This window comes from Telmatherina bonti (assembly GCF_933228915.1).
Source record: "Telmatherina bonti genome assembly, chromosome: 5".
NCBI lineage: Eukaryota > Metazoa > Chordata > Actinopteri > Atheriniformes > Telmatherinidae > Telmatherina > Telmatherina bonti.
This window is the reverse complement of record NC_136623.1, coordinates 37,083,529-37,105,313: the sequence shown is the minus strand read 5'-3', so window position 1 is coordinate 37,105,313 and position 21,785 is coordinate 37,083,529. Positions and strand designations below refer to the sequence as shown.

The window sequence follows — 21,785 nt, the reverse complement described above, 5'->3', positions numbered from 1 at the left end:
CCAATGCTGAAAGTAGACTGCCCGCCGTTTTAGCAGCAGTATGTATGTGTCTGCAACATGTCATTCTATTGAGAATTTGGTCACGTTTAGCTTGATGCTGCTTATTGCTGAACACTGTTCAGGGGATCTGAGAGGACATGCTGTTATTGGTTGTTCTAACAGCATCAGAAAACTTTGGTTGTGGAAAAATGCTGAATATAAAGAACGCAGACGTTTAATTCATGAAGACTGTCCCTGTCCTCCAGGTCCATCTAGAGTCACTGTCTAAGACTTCCAGGTCTACAGAGTCCCTGTCTGAGATCTGCAGGTCTACAGAGTCCCTGTCTGAGACCTTCAGATCTACAGAGTCCCTGTCTGAGACCTTCAGGTCCACAGAGTCCCTGTCTGAGACCTTCAGGTCTACAGAGTCCCTGTCTGAGACCTTCAGGTCTACAGAGTCCCTGTCTGAGACCTTCAGATCTACAGAGTCCCTGTCTGAGACCTTCAGATCTACAGAGTCCCTGTCTGAGACCTTCAGGTCCACAGAGTCCCTGTCTGAGACCTTCAGGTCTACAGAGTCCCTGTCTGAGACCTTCAGATCTACAGAGTCCCTGTCTGAGACCTTCAGATCTACAGAGTCCCTGTCTGAGACCTTCAGGTCTACAGAGTCCCTGTCTGAGACCTTCAGGTCTGCTGAGTAATGAAGACGTTCTGGTGAGTCATGGAGACGTTCTGCTGAGTAATGAAGACGTTCTGCTGAGTCATGAAGACGGTCTGCTGAGTCATGGAGACGTTCTGCTGAGTCATGAAGACGGTCTGCTGAGTCATGAAGACGGTCTGCTGAGTCATGGAGACGTTCTGCTGAGTCATGAAGACGGTCTGCTGAGTCATGAAGACGGTCTGCTGAGTCATGAAGACGTTCTGCTGAGTCATGAAGACGGTCTGCTGAGTAATGAAGACGGTCTGCTGAGTCATGAAGACGGTCTGCTGAGTCATGAAGACGGTCTGCTGAGTAATGGAGACGTTCTGCTGAGTCATGGAGACGTTCTGCTGAGTCATGAAGACGGTCTGCTGAGTCATGAAGACGGTCTGCTGAGTCATGAAGACGGTCTGCTGAGTAATGAAGACGTTCTGCTGAGTAATGGAGACGTTCTGCTGAGTCATGGAGACGTTCTGCTGAGTCATGAAGACGGTCTGCTGAGTCATGAAGACGGTCTGCTGAGTCATGAAGACGGTCTGCTGAGTCATGAAGACGGTCTGCTGAGTAATGGAGACGTTCTGGTGAGTCATGAAGACGGTCTGCTGAGTCATGAAGACGTTCTGCTGAGTCATGAAGACGGTCTGCTGAGTCATGAAGACGGTCTGCTGAGTAATGGAGACGTTCTGGTGAGTCATGGAGACGTTCTGCTGAGTCATGAAGACGGTCTGCTGAGTCATGAAGACGGTCTGCTGAGTAATGAAGACGGTCTGCTGAGTAATGAAGACGGTCTGCTGAGTCATGAAGACGGTCTGCTGAGTAATGAAGACGGTCTGCTGAGTCATGGAGACGGTCTGCTGAGTCATGGAGACGTTCTGCTGAGTCATGGAGACGTTCTGCTGAGTCATGGAGACGTTCTGCTGAGTCATGGAGACGGTCTGCTGAGTCATGGAGACGGTCTGCTGAGTCATGAAGACGTTCTGCTGAGTCATGGAGACGTTCTGCTGAGTCATGGAGACGTTCTGCTGAGTCATGGAGACGGTCTGCTGAGTCATGGAGACGTTCTGCTGAGTCATGGAGACGTTCTGCTGAGTCATGGAGACGGTCTGCTGAGTCATGGAGACGTTCTGCTGAGTCATAGAGACGTTCTGCTGAGTCATGGAGACGGTCTGCTGAGTCATGGAGACGGTCTGCTGAGTCATGGAGACGTTCTGCTGAGTCATGGAGACGTTCTGCTGAGTCATGGAGACGTTCTGCTGAGTCATGGAGACGGTCTGCTGAGTCATGGAGACGTTCTGCTGAGTCATGGAGACGGTCTGCTGAGTCATGGAGACGTTCTGCTGAGTCATAGAGATGTTCTGCTGAGTCATGGAGACGTAGCATCGAACGCAGCATAACATGACTGACCTGGTCATTCCAGCGAAAGTCAGGCGTGATGATGAGACGAACACGTAAGACGGTGCGTGTGATTGGCTGGATGCTGGCCTCCATGGTGATAGAGGGAATCTGATGGACACACTGTTTGACCGTCAAACCGATGTTGACATGGTGCAGCATGTGACCTGGAAACAGGAAGCGCAGCATTAGCATGTTTGTAGCTACTAAACGCGATGCAGACAGTGAGGAACACGTTAACCTGTTCAACATGCTGAATAAGGAGAAATGACTGTGGTGAGTATGACTGGACTCTTCTAGAGAATGTGATCACATAAAGGTCAATGTCTTTACCGATCTCATCCTTCCTCATCTCCTTCAGTTTGTCGACGGTAAGCTTCTTCTCCTCCAAGCGGTTCAGGACGACCGGGCTCAGGGTGGGGAACTGGCGGAGAGGGTGGGCAAAACCCCACAGACGCTTGTCGATCACCTTGCAGAGAGTGAGCAGTCTGTAGGTCATGGCTGGCCACCGCTTCCTCAGCGCGATCTCAAAGAGAGCCCTGACAATCCGAGCAGCGTTCTGTGGAAGGGAAGAACATCCAGAAACTAAGTCAACGGCAAAGTTGTGGGCGGCCGGGATTCATGCGAAGCAAATAAGGACTGAATCAGGCGTTTCACAGCTGAAGGAAACAGAGTTAAAGCAGAAAGAGCTGGAGCTCCCGACACACCTTAATGTGAAACATTCATGGAGACAGAACACCATCTGTGTCTTTATCACAGTCACAAGACTTCATCGACCTTAAACCACACCTGCAGAGGTTCGTCGCTGCAATACGCGGCCAAAGTTAGCATCTATGCTAGCAACTAGCTTAGCACATAAGCTGTAGAAGTGTTAGCTTGATGCTACCCACGAAAATAATGATCACTCATAGGACCTGTTCCAGACAGGCTTATACTGGGACCAGTACACCATCAGACCTGTTCCAGACAGGCTTATACTGGGACCAGTACACCATCAGACCTGTTCCAGATAGGCTATTACTGGGACCAGTACACCATCAGACCTGTTCCAGACAGGCTTATACTGGGACCAGTACACCATCAGACCTGTTCCAGATAGGCTATTACTGGGACCAGTACACCATCAGACCTGTTCCAGACAGGCTTATACTGGGACCAGTACACCATCAGACCTGTTCCAGACAGGCTTATACTGGGACCAGTACACCATCAGACCTGTTCCAGATAGGCTATTACTGGGACCAGTACACCATCAGACCTGTTCCAGACAGGCTTATACTGGGACCAGTACACCATCAGACCTGTTCCAGACAGGCTTATACTGGGACCAGTACACCATCAGACCTGTTCCAGATAGGCTATTACTGGGACCAGTACACCATCAGACCTGTTCCAGACAGGCTTATACTGGGACCAGTACACCATCAGACCTGTTCCAGACAGGCTTATACTGGGACCAGTACACCATCAGACCTGTTCCAGATAGGCTATTACTGGGACCAGTACACCATCAGACCTGTTCCAGACAGGCTTATACTGGGACCAGTACACCATCAGACCTGTTCCAGACAGGCTTATACTGGGACCAGTACACCATCAGACCTGTTCCAGACAGGCTTATACTGGGACCAGTACACCATCAGACCTGTTCCAGACAGGCTTATACTGGGACCAGTACACCATCAGACCTGTTCCAGATAGGCTATTAATGGGACCAGTACACCATCAGACCTGTTCCAGACAGGCTTATACTGGGACCAATACACCATCAGACCTGTTCCAGATAGGCTATTACTGGGACCAGTACACCATCAGACTGGGACCAGTAAACTATCATTATGGATAACGTTACGCTTCAGCTCTAACGTCTCTTTCTCCCGGTGGTTTCTGCTCTATGAGCTCTGTTCTCTAGAAGTTCTTCTGCAGACACGTCGTGTGATGTTGTCACGTGGTGCTGGACGTCTCTAAACAGATCACAGATCAGAAGCTCCTTCCAACCTCCAGGTGTCCGTCTCACCTGCGCCACGTAGGACAGGTCTGAGATGAGGGAGAAGCTGTCCACCTCTCCTCGGCCGATGTAGGTCTGCAGCAAGATGTTAACCTTGCCGTAGCCGTTCTCCACGCCGCCTGCAGCTGGAAGCTCGCAGTAGTTACACAACATCTGATCCAGCTCCTCCAGCTCCTCTTCTCGCACCTGCCAACACACACACACACACACACACAGTTATCTACCACACACAGGTTTATACAGTTTGTTGTAGAGGGCGGATAGCCGATAAACTCACCTTGAGCTGCTCAAACTCCTCAGCCTTGGAGACGATGCTCAAGATGTCCGCTTCTGTCCTCTGGGAGTTGAACAGTTCATTGAACGTCTTCACAGATGGAGGAGACAAGAATGAACCTTTTATTTCAAACTCTATCATGCTCAAAGATGTACATCTGAGACACAGACACCCTTTAACCTCCAGGAACTACGTGTCAGGATGAACCAACACTTGTCAGGATGAACCAACACGTGTCAGGATGAACCTACACGTGTCAGGATGAACCTACATGTGTCAGGATGAACCTACATGTGAGTCAGGATGAACCTACACGTGTCAGGATGAACTTACATGTGTCAGGATGAACCTATATGTGAGTCAGGATGAACCTACACGTGTCAGGATGAACTTACATGTGTCAGGATGAACCTACATGTGAGTCAGGATGAACCTACACGTGTCAGGATGAACTTACATGTGAGTCAGGATGAACCTACATATGTCAGGATAAACCTACATGTGAGTCGGGATGAACCTACACGTGTCAGGATGAACCAACACGTGTCAGGATGAACCAACACGTGTCAGGATGAACGTACATGTGTCAGGATGAACGTACATGTGTCAGGATGAACCGACATGTGAGTCAGGATGAACCGACATGTGAGTCAGGATGAACCTACATGTGAGTCGGGATGAACATACATGTGTCAGGATAAACCTACATGTGTCAGGATGAACCAACACATGTCAGGATGAACCAACACGTGTCAGGATGAACCTACACGTGTCAGGATGAACCTACATGTGAATCAGGATGAACCTACACGTGTCAGGATGAACCAACACGTGTCAGGATGAACCAACACGTGTCAGGATGAACCTACATGTGAGTCAGGATGAACCTACACGTGTCAGGATGAACCTACACGTGTCAGGATGAACCTACACGTGTCAGGATGAACGTACATGTGTCAGGATGAACCGACATGTGAGTCAGGATGAACCTACATGTGAGTCGGGATGAACATACATGTGTCAGGATAAACCTACATGTGTCAGGATGAACCTACATGTGAGTCAGGATGAACCTACACGTGTCAGGATGAACCAACACATGTCAGGATGAACCTACACGTGTCAGGATGAACCTACACGTGTCAGGATGAACCTACATGTGAGTCAGGATGAACCTACACGTGTCAGGATGAACTGACACGTGTCAGGATGAACCACCATGTGTCAGGATGAACGTACATGTGTCAGGATGAACCGACATGTGAGTCAGGATGAACCTACATGTGTCAGGATAAACCTACATGTGAGTCGGGATGAACCTACATGTGAGTTGGGATGAACCTACATGTGTCAGGATGAACCTACATGTGAGTCAGGATGAACCAACACGTGTCAGGATGAACCAGCACGTGTCAGGATGAACTTACATGTGTCAGGATGAACATACACGTGTCAGGATGAACCTACATGTGAGTCGGGATGAACCTACATGTGTCAGGATGAACCTACATGTGAGTCAGGATGAACCTACATGTGAGTCAGGATGAACCAACACGTGTCAGGATGAACCAGCACGTGTCAGGATGAACCAGCACGTGTCAGGATGAACTTACATGTGTCAGGATGAACATACACGTGTCAGGATGAACCTACATGTGAGTCGGGATGAACCTACATGTGAGTCAGGATGAACCTACATGTGAGTCAGGATGAACCTACATGTGTCAGAATGAACCTACATGTGAGTCGGGATGAACATACATGAGTCAGGATAAACCTACATGTGTCAAGATGAACCTACATGTGAGTCAGGATGTACCTACATGTGAGTCGGGATGAACCTACATGTGAGTCGGGATGAACCTACACGTGTCAGAATGAACCTACATGTGAGTCGGGATGAACATACATGAGTCAGGATAAACCTACATGTGTCAAGATGAACCTACATGTGAGTCAGGATGTACCTACATGTGAGTCGGGATGAACCTACATGTGAGTCGGGATGAACCTACATGTGAGTCAGGATGAACCTACACGTGTCAGGATGAACCAACACGTGTCAGGATGAACCAACACGTGTCAGGATGAACCAGCACGTGTCAGGATGAACTTACATGTGTCAGGATGAACATACACGTGAGTCGGGATGAACCTACATGTGAGTCGGGATGAACCTACATGTGTCAGGATGAACCTACATGTGAGTCGGGATGAACCTACATGTGAGTCGGGATGAACCTACATGTGAGTCGGGATGAACCTACACGTGTCAGGATGAACCAACACGTGTCAGGATGAACCTACACGTGTCAGGATGAACCAGTACGTGTCAGGATGAACCAGTACGTGCCAGGATGAACCTACACGTGTCAGGATGAACCTACATGTGTCAGGATGAACCAGTACGTGTCAGGATGAACCAGTACGTGTCAGGATGAACATACACGTGTCAGGATGAACATACATGTGTCAGGATGAACCAGTACGTGTCAGGATGAACCTACACGTGTCAGGATGAACCTACATGTGTCAGGATGAACCTACACGTGTCAGGATGAACCAACACGTGTCAGGATGAACCAGTACGTGTCAGGATGAACCAACACGTGTCAGGATGAACCAACACGTGTCAGGATGAACCTACATGTGAGTCGGGATGAACCTACACGTGTCAGGATGAACCTACATGTGAGTTGGGATGAACCAACACGTGTCAGGACGAACCAACACGTGTCAGGATGAACCAACACGTGTCAGGATGAACCTACACGTGTCAGGATGAACCAACACGTGTCAGGATGAACCAGTACGTGTCAGGATGAACCAACACGTGTCAGGATGAACCAACACGTGTCAGGATGAACCTACATGTGAGTCGGGATGAACCTACACGTGTCAGAATGAACCTACATGTGAGTCGGGATGAACCTACATGTGAGTCGGGATGAACCTACATGTGAGTCGGGATGAACCTACACGTGTCAGGATGAACCAACACGTGTCAGGATGAACCTACACGTGTCAGGATGAACCAGTACGTGTCAGGATGAACCAGTACGTGCCAGGATGAACCTACACGTGTCAGGATGAACCTACATGTGTCAGGATGAACCAGTACGTGTCAGGATGAACCAGTACGTGTCAGGATGAACATACACGTGTCAGGATGAACATACATGTGTCAGGATGAACCAGTACGTGTCAGGATGAACCTACACGTGTCAGGATGAACCTACATGTGTCAGGATGAACCTACACGTGTCAGGATGAACCAACACGTGTCAGGATGAACCAGTACGTGTCAGGATGAACCAACACGTGTCAGGATGAACCAACACGTGTCAGGATGAACCTACATGTGAGTCGGGATGAACCTACACGTGTCAGGATGAACCTACATGTGAGTTGGGATGAACCAACACGTGTCAGGACGAACCAACACGTGTCAGGATGAACCAACACGTGTCAGGATGAACCTACACGTGTCAGGATGAACCAACACGTGTCAGGATGAACCAGTACGTGTCAGGATGAACCAACACGTGTCAGGATGAACCAACACGTGTCAGGATGAACCTACATGTGAGTCGGGATGAACCTACACGTGTCAGAATGAACCTACATGTGAGTCGGGATGAACATATATGAGTCAGGATAAACCTACATGTGTCAGGATGAATCTACATGTGAGTCGGGATGAACCTACATGTGTCAGGATGAACCTACATGTGAGTCAGGATGAACCTACACGTGTCAGGATGAACCAACACGTGTCAGGATGAACCAGCACGTGTCAGGATGAACTTACATGTGTCAGGATGAACATACACGTGTCAAGATGAACCTACATGTGTCAGGATGAACCTACATGTGAGTCGGGATGAACCAACATGTGTCAGGATGAACCTACATGTGAGTCGGGATGAACCAACACGTGTCAGGATGAACCTACATGTGTCAGGATGAACCTACATGTGAGTCGGGATGAACCAACACGTGTCAGGATGAACCTACATGTGTCAGGATGAACCTACATGTGAGTCGGGATGAACCTACATGTGTCAGGATGAACCTACATGTGAGTCGGGATGAACCAACACGTGTCAGGATGAACCTACACGTGTCAGGATGAACCTACATGTGAGTTGGGATGAACCAACACGTGTCAGGATGAACCTACACGTGTCAGGATGAACCTACATGTGAGTTGGGATGAACCTACACGTGTCAGGATGAACCTACATGTGTCAGCATGAACCTACACGTGTCAGGATGAACCAACACGTGTCAGGATGAACCTACATGTGAGTCGGGATGAACCTACACGTGTCAGGATGAACCAGTACATGTCAGGATGAACCAGTACGTGCCAGGATGAACCTACACGTGTCAGGATGAACCTACACGTGTCAGGATGAATCTACATGTGTCAGGATGAACCTACATGTGTCAGGATGAACCTACACATGGCTCCCTGTCCACAGTCGTACCTGTTCCTGGTCTACACATGACACCTGAAGCGACACCTTAACGACTTTCCCAGTAACGGGCCTTTACCAGCCTTTCCCAGTAACGGGCCTTTACCAACCTTTCCCAGTAATGGGCCTTTACCAGCCTTTCCCAGTAACGGGCCTTTACCAACTTTTCCCAGTAATGGGCCTTTACCAACCTTTCCCAGTAATGGGCCTTTACCAGCCTTTCCCAGTAACGGGCCTTTACCAACCTTTCCCAGTAACGGGCCTTTACCAGCCTTTCCCAGTAACGAGCCTTTACCAGCCTTTCCCAGTAACGAGCCTTTACCAGCCTTTCCCAGTAACGAGCCTTTACCAACTTTTCCCAGTAACGGGCCTTTAAGAACCTTTCCCAGTAACGGGCCTTTACCAACCTTTCCCAGTAACGGGCCTTTACCAGCCTTTCCCAGTAACGAGCCTTTACCAGCCTTTCCCAGTAACGGGCCTTTACCAACCTTTCCCAGTAACGAGCCTTTACCAACTTTTCCCAGTAATGGGCCTTTACCAGCCTTTCCCAGTAACGGGCCTTTACCAGCCTTTCCCAGTAACGGGCCTTTACCAGCCTTTCCCAGTAACGGGCCTTTACCAGCCTGTCCCAGTAACGGGCCTTTACCAACCTTTCCCAGTAACGAGCCTTTACCAACCTTTCTCAGTAACGAGCCTTTACCAACCTTTCCCAGTAATGGGCCTTTACCAACCTTTCCCAGTAACGGGCCTTTATCAACCTTTCCCAGTAACGAGCCTTTACCAACTTTTCCCAGTAACGGGCCTTTACCAGCCTTTCCCAGTAACGGGCCTTTATCAACCTTTCCCAGTAACGAGCCTTTACCAACTTTTCCCAGTAACGGGTCTTTACCAGCCTTTCCCAGTAACGGGCCTTTACCAACCTTTCCCAGTAACGAGCCTTTACCAACCTTTCCCAGTAATGGGCCTTTACCAACCTTTCCCAGTAACGGGCCTTTATCAACCTTTCCCAGTAACGAGCCTTTACCAACTTTTCCCAGTAACGGGCCTTTACCAGCCTTTCCCAGTAACGGGCCTTTACCAGCCTTTCCCAGTAACGGGCCTTTACCAGCCTTTCCCAGTAACGGGCCTTTACCAACCTTTCCCAGTAACGAGCCTTTACCAACCTTTCCCAGTAATGGGCCTTTACCAACCTTTCCCAGTAACGGGCCTTTATCAACCTTTCCCAGTAACGAGCCTTTACCAACTTTTCCCAGTAACGGGCCTTTACCAGCCTTTCCCAGTAACGGGCCTTTACCAGCCTTTCCCAGTAACGGGCCTTTACCAACCTTTCCCAGTAACGGGCCTTTACCAACCTTTCCCAGTAACGGGCCTTTACCAGCCTTTCCCAGTAACGGGCCTTTACCAACCTTTCCCAGTAACAGCCCTTTACCAACCTTTCCCAGTAACGGGCCTTTACCAACCTCTCCCAGTAACGGGCCTTTACCAACCTTTCCCAGTAACGGGCCTTTACCAGCCTTTCCCAGTAACGGGCCTTTACCAACCTTTCCCAGTAACGGGCCTTTACCAACCTTTCCCAGTAACGGGCCTTTACCAACCTTTCCCAGTAACGGGCCTTTACCAATCTTTCCCAGTAACGGGCCTTTACCGAACTTTCCCAGTAACGGGCCATTACCAACCTTTCCCAGTAATGGGCCTTTACCAACCTTTCCCAGTAACGGGCCTTTACCAACCTTTCCCAGTAACGGGCCTTTACCAACCTTTCCCAGTAATGGGCCTTTACCAGCCTTTCCCAGTAACGGGCCTTTACCAACCTTTCCCAGTAACGGGCCTTTACCAACTTTTCCCAGTAACGGGCCTTTACCAGCCTTTCCCAGTAATGGGCCTTTACCAGCCTTTCCCAGTAACGGGCCTTTACCAGCCTTTCCCAGTAACGAGCCTTTACCAACCTTTCCCAGTAACGAGCCTTTACCAGCCTTTCCCAGTAACGGGCCTTTACCAACCTTTCCCAGTAATGGGCCTTTACCAGCCTTTCCCAGTAACGGGCCTTTACCAACCTTTCCCAGTAACGAGCCTTTACCAACCTTTCCCAGTAACGAGCCTTTACCAGCCTTTCCCAGTAACGAGCCTTTACCAACCTTTCCCAGTAACGAGCCTTTACCAACTTTTCCCAGTAATGGGCCTTTACCAGCCTTTCCCAGTAATGGGCCTTTACCAACTTTTCCCAGTAACGAGCCTTTACCAACTTTTCCCAGTAATGGGCCTTTACCAGCCTTTCCCAGTAACGGGCCTTTACCAGCCTTTCCCAGTAACGAGCCTTTACCAACTTTTCCCAGTAACGGGCCTTTACCAGCCTTTCCCAGTAACGAGCCTTTACCAACTTTTCCCAGTAACGAGCCTTTACCAACTTTTCCCAGTAACGAGCCTTTACCAGCCTTTCCCAGTAACGGGCCTTTATCAACCTTTCCCAGTAACGAGCCTTTACCAACTTTTCCCAGTAACGAGCCTTTACCAGCCTTTCCCAGTAACGGGCCTTTATCAACCTTTCCCAGTAACAGGCCTTTATCAACACTCCCACTGACTCTAATGAGAACCCGCCTTTTTGTGTCAGGAAAATGATGAACATGCTGCAGGACGGCCTTCATCTCTGTCCTGAAGGACTTCTCCGTGTGTTGCTGTTGTCAGCAGGTGCAGCAGAAGTCAGCGAACCTCTATGGTGTTGTATCTGATGTAGAAGTGGCTGGCGGTCCGACCCAGGTCTGTGGAGGCGAAGTAGCCGGTTCGCTCTTCGAAGCGGATCATTCTGGCCTTATCCAGCTTCCTGCCCGACTCCATCACCAGCTCCTTTCTGTACAGCTCCAAACCTGGATCCATCTGGAACGAATGCACACCATCCTCCAGAATGAGCTTTAATCCGTAAAACCACATTTTAGCTCATTTTGGTCTGCTTCCCGTTTTTTTAATGAAAAGATACTAGTAGAAGTTAAACCATTTTACTCCCAGTCAGATTGCAGACATGATGTTTCCAGATTATGAGGCTAAGGTGGTGTAAAAACCTGCAGACATGATCCAGGCAGAGTAATAACCTGATAGGCTTTGTGGTTGATGCCGTACACCAGCGGGTTGGCCCTCATACGAACATACAGGTAAGTGTAACTGAGCCACTTCACGGCTTCCTCCACGTTGGTGACGGTTCCCAGAGCAATCTGCAGGACAGGACAAAGAGAAGCGTCACTGCAACAGGCCTCACGCTGGTGTCTGCTGCCATCTAGAGGACATTCCTGAATGGTGCAGCTGCCGCCTGATCATGCTGCCACTTCCCAAACAGCTGATGTTTGATTATACCTGTACCTGTACCTGAACTACAAGGATAAGGAAATCCTGTCACATTCAGGGACAAGTTGGATCATGCAGATGTTCTAGCTTCATCAGCGTCTTCCTCACTACTAACCAGGAAGAGTTTCAGCTGAATAGACTCTCCCCGACTCTCCTCATCAATCTGTTGGTTGTTCAGATCATCGTCTACCTGTCTGAACAAACTAATTCCTCCTGGAGGAAAGTCAAAGCTGCATCAGAGGTTCTGCCTCAACAGGTCCTAAAGCCTCAAAGCTCCTGCAGATGAAACCAAAACCACTGAAGAAGAGTCTCAGATGGAGGCGGAACGTCCTCAGGAACCAAGAAGAGAGCACAGCTGACTTTGGCTCTCATGGACAGAGAGAGGAGGAGACACATGAGAAGAGAAGAAAGAGGAGAAAACGAGGGGAGAAGAAAACTACAGAAAAAAGGAGAAGAAATGGAAAAAGAATAAACAGACAGACGGAGAAGAAGAAGAAAAGACAAAGAAGCAGGTGAAAAAGAACAAAGAAGAAATGAAGAAGAAAAATTGAAGAACAATGAGGAGGAGAAGAGGAGGAGAACAACTGGAGGAGGAGAAGAAAATAAAGAGGAGAAGAAAAGAAATGACAAAATGAAGAGTGAAAGAAACAGCTGAAAGAAATGGAAAGAGAAAACAGAGAAGAAGAAGAAGAAAAAACAGGCAGATGAAGCTGAGAAAGAAGAGAGGAGGAAATAGGTAGGAGGAGGAGGAGAAGAGGAGGAGGAGAACAGGAGGAGGAAAAGAACAGGAAGAGAACAGGAGGAGGAGAACAGGAGGAGAAGAGGAGGAGAAGAAGAGGAGGAGGAGAATAGGAGGAGAACAGGAGGAGAAGAGGAGGAGAACAGGAGGCGGAGAGGAGGAGGAGGAGAACAGGAGGAGCAGAACAGGAGGAGGAAAAGAGGAGAAGGAGAAGAGGAGGAGAAGAACAGGAGGAGGAGGAGAAGAGGAGGAGAACAGGAGGAGGAGAAGGAGAAGAGGAGAACAGGAGAAGGAGAAGAGGAGGAGAAGGAGAAGAGGAGGAGAAGGAGAAGAGGAGAACAGGAGAAGGAGAAGAGGAGAACAGGAGGAGGAGAAGAGGAGGAGAAGGAGAAGAGGAGAACAGGAGGAGGAGAAGAGGAGGAGAAGGAGGAGAGGTGTAAGTGACCTCTGCGTTGAGGTTGTCGGCCAGGCTGCTCAGGAACTGACTCTCGATGGGATTCTGCTGAGTCAGCAGGGTCAGGTAATGACTCAGCTTATCGTGGGTGGTGATGATGGTGCCCTCGCCATACTTGTCAAACTGTGGCCGGCCCGCACGGCCGAAGATCTGCATGACGTCCAGGATTCCCAGGTCCACAAAGGCGCCGCGCTTTGCGTCGTAGATTTGCGTTCCCTGTAGAAGACACGGCGGTGAGTCTGGAGGTCTGACAGCTGCAACCAGCTGCAAAAAGCTGCAAACAGCTGCAAAAAGCTGCAACCAGCTGCAAAAAGCTGCAACCAGCTGCAAACAGTTGCAACCAGCTGCAAAAAGCTGCAAACAACTGCAAACAGCGGCAAAAAGCTGCAACCAGCTGCAAAAAGCTGCGAACAGCTGCAACCAGCTGCAAAAAGCTGCAAACAGCTGCAAAAAGCTGCAACCAGCTGCAAAAAGCTGCGAACAGCTGCAACCAGCTGCAAAAAGCTGCAAACAGCTGCAAAAAGCTGCAACCAGCTGCAAAAAGCTGCGAACAGCTGCAACCAGCTGCAAAAAGCTGCAAACAGCTGCAAACAGCTGCAAAAAGCTGCAAACAACTGCAAACAGCTGCAAAAAGCTGCAAACAGCTGAAACCAGCTGCAAAAAGCTGAAACCAGCTGCAAAAAGCTGCAACCAGCTGCAAACAGCTGCAAAAAGCTGCAAACAGCTGCAAAAAGCTGCAACCAGCTTCAAACAGTTGCAACCAGCTGCAAACAACTGCAAACAGCTGAAACCAGCTGCAAAAAGCTGAAACCAGCTGCAAAAAGCTGCAACCAGCTGCAACCAGCTGCAAAAAGCTGCAACCAGCTGCAACCAGCTGCAAAAAGCTGCAAAAAGCTGCAAACAGCTGCAAAAAGCTGCAACCAGCTTCAAACAGTTGCAACCAGCTGCAAACAACTGCAAACAGCTGCAACCAGCTGCAAAAAGCTGCAACCAGCTGCTAACAGCTTCAAACAGCTGTGAGGTAATAATAATAATGATAATAATAGTAACAATAATAATAATAATAATAATAATAAAAATAAAATGATAATAATAATAAAAATGATAATAATAATTTAAAAAATAAATAAATAAATAAAAATGGTGAGGATACAGTGAAGAATCGTGGACTTATTCTAGACCAGGATCTGTCCTTTGACTCACATATAAACCAGTTTTCTAGGACCTCCTACTTCCACCTACGTAATGTTCCCAGAACCAGGATCATCCAGATTCAGATCCAGATGCAGGAAAACTGCTCCATGGATCTGCTGCTTCCAGACTGGACGACTGGAATTCCTGATTATTGTCCTGAAAAGTCTCCATCTGATCCAGATGCTGCATCGAGGGTTCTGATGAGGATGATGATCATGGATCATGTTTCTCCAGTTTTATCTTCATCGTTTCCTGTTAAATCCAGAACAGAATCTAAATTCTCCTCACATATAAAAGATCCACTTCCAGATTCCCATCAGGCTGCAGGTTTACTGCTGGTTCCTAGAGGTTCTAAAGCACAACCTGCAGTTATCAGACCCCTCTGTGGAAGCTGAAACTGATGCAGAGATGTCTCATTTTGCACTGGGGAAATATCCCATGATGCACTGGGATCCTTTCTGTTCTCTTTACTCTCCATGTAGAAACATTTAACGTTTTTCTCCTTTCCTGGATTAAAGTTCTGCTGCTGATCGACACTCTTTCCTGTCCTCTACACCCCCACCGGTCCAGGTTCTGATGCAGGTTTTCTTCCCTGGTTCTGGTTCAGATGCAGGTTTTCTTCCCTGGTTCTGGTTCAGATGCAGGTTTTATTCCCTGGTTCTGGTTCAGATGCAGGTTTTATTCCCTGGTTCTGGTTCAAATTGAGGTTTTCTTCCCTGGTTCTGGTTCAGATGGAGGTTTTCCCTCTCAGTTCTGGTTCAAATGGAGGTTTTCTTCCCTGGTTCTAGTTCAGATGGAGGTTTTCCCTCTCGGTTCTGGTTCAGATGGAGGTTTTCCCTCTCAGTTCTGGTTCAAATGGAGGTTTTCTTCCCTGGTTCTGGTTCAGATGGAGGTTTTCCCTAGCTTGGTCATTATTTCATAAACTGGTTTATAAGAACATGGCTAGTATGAACAGGACTAATGTGGATCATATCCTGGATTTGTTTTAACTGGGTTACTACTGGACTGGAATGAACTGGAATGAACTGGACGGTGTAAAAGTGACTGCTGTGATTCACTTCTGTATAAATGAAGACAAACTTAATCTAAACTGTTGTCATTGGTCTGCTTTTGGACGGTAGTTGTCCATTAAGCTTAAAGCAGCTTGTGCGACTGTGGGATGAGATGCTGCTGTTTCTAAAGTAGATTTATCTTGCTGGACTAAATGTTCTTACTGTAAGCTTTCTGAACCTCTGAAGGTCTCAAACCTTCCTTACAATAAGCATACACAGAGAGAATCGGCTGATAAGGACCTTGATGATGACTGCATGGGCCGGCAGGTTCACTCCCCAGGCCAAAGTGGCGGTGCAGACCAGGACCTTGAGGTGACCTTTGGAGAACATGCTCTCCATCAGACTGCGGTCAGACCGCAGCATCCCAGCGTGGTGGATCCCAAAGCCTTCTGGAAACATCTCCTTCATCTGCTTGTTTCTGGAGCGCTGGATCTGAGGCGGGTGGTGAGAGGAGGCAGGTCAGAGGAAAAACAAAACCTGTCGTGTTTATTTGGGATTTTCATCACACAGAAACAGAAGAAAGAATGAAGAAATAAACCTAAAAATAAAAACAGAAGCATGATAAACAACATCATCTCCATCAGTTCTGTTGGGAAAAAAACCTTTCCAAGGCAGGTGTGTATGATGAGGTGGGTCAGTTCAGTACACACATGTAGAAATGTACACGCATGTGCATCTACAACAACATCTGGTCATCATGTAAAACCACTGGATTAGTCAGTTCCAGATACCTGGAGCCAAATGTTTGCTGGTTTAATCGTACCATGCTGATCTGGAAGCCGCTACGCAAATGGAAAGGAGTAAGAATGTCAAATCAACAGGAATAAAATAATTCACAAAATAAAATAAAACATAATCTGTGAAACACATTTATTTGTCAAACAAAACTATAAATACTGCTAAACGCGGTCCAGCCTGGAGTTACATGACCCTTTTTTGCCCTCGACCCCCCATGATCCTACTGTATCTCTGTTCTTATCTATTGTAAAGCAGCGCTGGTATAATAGCTGCATGGCCTGAGCTTGGCTCGGTTCTGTTTTGCTCTTTTGTCATGAATGTTACATGTCTGTATGTCTGACCGTGGACGAGCTGGCTTGAACTCTGAATTTTCCAGTATCTTTGATTTGATTGATTTGATTAAACTCAATAAGAACAATTGTGTGTTTTATCTGATATTTTATGGAAGAGAAGAGGGGGAGTCACTGTTCATCTCCAGCTCGGGTTCTCTACCAGAGTCCTGGGAGGCTCCTCTTCAGTATCTTAGCTGTTCCTAGGACTGATCTCTTCTGGACGGAGATGTTTCTCCACGTATCTGTTGGATCCCACAGGATCTTTCATTCTCCACCACCTTGGGAGGTGTCTCCCGTTGGGACTTAGGGGTGTCCAAAGAAACGGTGCAGAGTTGTTGGTGAAGGATGAAAGTTAGAGAATTTATTCAGAATAAAGTCTCAGACCATTAAAACACAACAGTGGAATAAAAAGGGAAATTATAAAGACAGTTTTACCACAAACAGAGGGTGAAGCAGTTATCTCTGGTGGGTTCAGCAAACTGGAGGAGCTCTGCCGATTCGAAGCATCTGCAACTAAAGGACCACTAACACACCCAGCCCGCCAGAGATTGAGAGGAGCACTTTGACTGACAGCGGGCCACGACCTGGCCAGGCTGGAGGGGAGTCCTCATCTCAGTGCTTTACCTCTCTCTCTGGGTATCTAAATGGAGGTCAGGGCCCTGCCGTCCTGTGCTCTGCAAACAGACAGCCCATCATCACTGGCAGCTGTCGGCTTCACTGAGACACAGTCCAGGACAAAAGCAGGAGGATGCAGTAACAACCAGAGACAGACGTCAGGACCAGGTCCTGATCCTACTCTATCACATCTAACGCTTTTACTGGACACAACTCAAACAACAACAGCTGTATTCCTTCATATGAAGACATTTTCTGAAATTAAAGTAAAAGTAAGAAATCTGCTTAATTACTGAGCACTGACAGTTAGGTTGTAGCTTTCTGTTTGGTCTTTGATCAATATATTATGAATCCATGATGCTGGATTCTCTTTCTTCATCTCCACTAGTGGAAGTCCACACCATCATCTTGTATCACCAACAGTAACACAGAGGCTGAAAATACCTCCAAGACAGAGGATGCAGTCCATAAAATTCATTTCTCTGAAACTCCTGGCTTAGGAGTAAGACGTGCTCAGCAGAGCTCCTGCAGAACTTCCTAAAAGAACATCTGGGTTTTTCTGTGAGCGTCTAAACAAGCTAACTTATTAAGGCCAGATCATTTCATATTCTGCACATGTAAGAAAATAAAGTTGTTGAATATTCAGAAGCTTGGGAACACCTTATCTGACCATCTTTCAAAACATTGTGTTAAAAAAACAAACAAAAAAAACATTGTGTGGTTTAACAAACAGAGCTGGATCTTATCACAGCGAAGGCGGCCAGACTGGATACTAGGAACACGGCTACTAGTCTGGCAGGTTACCAACCCTACTGCTGTGTTGTCAAGCGGCTGCAGGAATAACACTTCACGTTAATGATGGAGTGGGAGTGTTGCTGGAGGGTCTGAATGTAATTACTAGTCCCTGGATAAGTTTGAACCCTCATCATATTTACATGCACACGTTTTAGAGGAAGTTTGGTGTCCCTCCACATGTCCACAACTGGTTAAACAATTAAACTTTGCACTGACTAAACTCAGCTTTGTGTTCCTTTATGTGAAACCTGCTTTAACATGTAAGAAATTGGACTTGGGAGCAGCTTCTGAATTTGATTGTGTTGGTGTTGAAATCAAGCTATCTGGTGAAATGTCTTTTACTTTTATTTGTCTATATTGCCCCCCAAATGCCAAGTCTGAGTTTTATGATGAGCTGTGGACAATGTTAAACACACTAAGCACAAATAAAGAGATAATTATTCTAGGTGATTTCAACGTGAATTGGGATGACAAACAAGATAGGAAAAACTTAAATAACAGATTTTTAGTCTAGAACAGTTAATAGAGAAACCTACTAGACTGACATGTAATTCACAAAATGAATAGATCTTTGTTTACAAAAGTCTGAAAGAATTACAAAGACATAACTTTCTGACTGGCATCTCGGATCACAACTGTATATTTCTGTCCAGAGAGTTAACCAACTTAAGATTTTCAAGCTCATTCAAATCCTCCCCTCCCTCAAATGTCTACCAAAGAATCAATAACAAAATCTCAGTGAAGAAGTTAACCAAAGGTACTGGGAGGGAGTTCTCACATCATATTCTATGGACACTAGTTGAGACTCTTTTATTAACAAAAATAATGTAATGTGTTCCTTTAACAGGTAACCTTAACCTTGCTATTTTCATGATACATTAATGACCTCCCAGATGTATGTGGTGATTTGAATGTTAAAACGTATGTAGATGATGCAGTTATTGACACTCATGGTCTATTCTCAGGGTAGTAAGTTTATGTGGCCAAGAGTGAATGTTATCCTGTCAACAAACCACAATGAGCAATCTGATTTTCCTTTCCAATTGAGCCTTTTGGGGTCTAGGTATCTTCAGGGGTAACATAGTCAATTCTTTAAATCTCTCAAGTTCCCTCTCCCTCTCTTTGATTGAAAAAATACCAAGATAAACATCAAATCAAAATTCTTGTTTTTGCTTCAATTTTTGTCAGTATTCGAACCAATGAGTTTTGTTCGTTTGTTTTCAAACAGTAGACTCAGTTATTTGTCTTTATTGTGAGGATTTAAGGTACCCTGAATTACACAAAAGCCCTTCAGAATGGTAACTTCCATCGCTGCCTCTCAAATTTTCCATTTTTCTTCTGGACCCAAATTACATTCTGGAACAAGTCAGTATACTGTCAACTGGAAGCACAGTCATGTCCCCCAGTCTCTTGCTCTGCTTTATAACTGATCCAATCAAAGTAAAAACCCATACGAAAAATAGCTATTAGTTTTACGTAACTCCAGATTACCTGACCAGCTACACAAGTATACCAAAAAGACCTTTCTGCCTCTAAATCTGAACAACGCCCCGGGGGAGGCACTCAGTGATTGGTTGTCTTCTCCAGGTTGTGCACATTCACGAGAAGAAAGCCACGCCCACCTTCACTGCTCAGTATAACTACTCCTAGCAGTTGACCAATCAGACGCAGCCTGCAGGACAGAGGGCGGGGCTTTCTCTGTTGGCGTGTTTCTGGCAGAGGCTGATCTGAGAGGATCAATACAACATGAATGAAGGCGTTTGTGAAAAATGATTGATTAATTCTTTTCCTTCTGGACTTGCATATTAATATAAATTAGACTGAAATGTGCATCATAGAGACACTTTTAATATGGAGGTTCTGAAGTGCTGCAGCAACACAACACAATTAGCCACAACACAGCAGGCATTATGCTGCGTTTCATTTTTTTCCTCAAAATGTACATCACACAAAATGAGCAGCAGTGAAAGTTATGCCACAAGAAGTCGATCAGAAGTCACTGGCTCCCCCTTTTTGCCATCAACCAGGCGATGTTCCAGGGAGCCGCGAACACGTGGGTGTTTGTTCCACCCATGTGGTTCAAAGAGGCATTGTCACCGAACGAGCCACTGAATCTGAGTGAGGGAGTGATTGGTAGGTCTGTTCCAACAAGCAATAAGTCAATTAATCACACAAGAAGAAAAAATGTGAGCAATAAGTTTGCTGGACGCAATCATTTTCATTTGTCTTTTTTTCTCTTTCGAGTGCTACATTTGTTTTAAGACGATATTAACTAAACATGGGAATGCAACAAGTTTCCATCTGCACTTAAAACACAACCATCAACTGCAGTTTTCCCATCTGGGAAAAAAAAAGAACTTAATGAACAGGCTAGCTCCATCTTCCCGACAGTTCATGATCACTTCGGTAAGTCTGATTAAATACAAACAGGACAGTGCAACATGATGTGCACTCAGATGGCGTGGTTGGTAAAGCCATGCTGCCCTTTCATATTGTTAAAAAGGCAAAAAATATTTCACCGCTAGTATGAATCGCCTGGATGAACACACGTTAGAAACGGCATTTCCACAACTTTACAATGACATGAAAAATGACATACTGAAGGTGATCAAAGACATTTAATTTTACCATTCCCCCTCTGGTCAAGTCCAAACATGTCCCCTTATATGAGCTTTATCATAGATTGTATAACTGCTGCCTGGACCACAAACTCCAAGTGTTTAGAGACCATATGTTCCAGATAACCATGTTGCCAAAACCCCTGGAAAAATCCTGATGTGTTTTAGCAGACTGGGGACTGGATGGGTCTAGTCTTCACATCGAGCTAAATGTTCTTTAGAAATCGAAGTATGTTGATCTTTGAAAGGGTGTACTTGTATTATGATGACATTTTTGTTATCTTAGTTGAAGATGGGCTCAAAATGGCAACAATAATCGCTCAGAAAAATATTATCGTCTATCGCAATAATTTCTGAGAGAATTAATCAATGGCAATATTTGTTACCGTGACAGGCCTAGTGATTGTTCGGTTTAAATGGGAGTGAAAACTCCTCCCGGCCTACTCACCACTGACCAAGCGGCAACCTCCGGCAGTTAAAAGTGAAGCCGATGCGGAAGTGCATGAAACTGCAGTTCCCCCTTCATCCACTAGGGGCTGCAAAACAGAGCAAATCCCCATAGACTCCCATGTTAAAAAGACCAACTTCACAGCAGGAATAAACACGTTTACAGCAGAAATAAACATGTTTACAGCAGAAATAAACATGTTTACAGCCTGGTTCAAAAGTCCATATTAGGTTTATAGGTCAGGTTTACCTTCATGACAACTGTGGGGGGAGTGAATTTTTTTCTAACTCGACCGTTTAAAAGTAATTTAATCTCAAAATTCGGCATATTTAGGGGCGTGTCCTTTTGATTGACAGGTACCCGATTTCCCACTTCAAGTCAGAAGAACGTAGAACAACCGCGGTTTTTAGACGGTTAACGTGACTTGGCTTTAGCCGGCTTACCTCTGTTAGCTGGTTAGCTCCCGTTATCTCCAGGTTAGCTCTTAGGTACAGGCACCTCGGGGTTCGCTGGATGTCAATCATCCACCATGACACTCACAGCCCCCCTCTCAGCTCCACCTCTTTGCCCATATTTGTATTTTCCGGGTGAGACGACACGCATGCCCCTGCCAAGATGGTGATGGTAGGAACC

General features: G+C 46.7%; 1 protein-coding gene across 1 annotated transcript in view; it reads right to left on the bottom strand.

Annotated features, from left to right (window-relative positions):
• The window catches only part of ascc3 (activating signal cointegrator 1 complex subunit 3), a 171,392-nt gene that overhangs the window by 56,854 nt on the left and 92,753 nt on the right, over positions 1-21,785 (bottom strand). Inside the window, exons 10-17 of the mRNA XM_079240345.1 lie at positions 15,847-16,038; positions 13,352-13,576; positions 11,918-12,037; positions 11,541-11,705; positions 4,357-4,443; positions 4,089-4,265; positions 2,405-2,630; positions 2,084-2,238 (exon numbers count right to left, since the gene is read on the bottom strand). Of these exons, the coding sequence (XP_079096471.1) occupies positions 2,084-2,238; positions 2,405-2,630; positions 4,089-4,265; positions 4,357-4,443; positions 11,541-11,705; positions 11,918-12,037; positions 13,352-13,576; positions 15,847-16,038 (1,347 nt within the window). The remainder of the gene's footprint in view (positions 1-2,083; positions 2,239-2,404; positions 2,631-4,088; positions 4,266-4,356; positions 4,444-11,540; positions 11,706-11,917; positions 12,038-13,351; positions 13,577-15,846; positions 16,039-21,785) is intronic.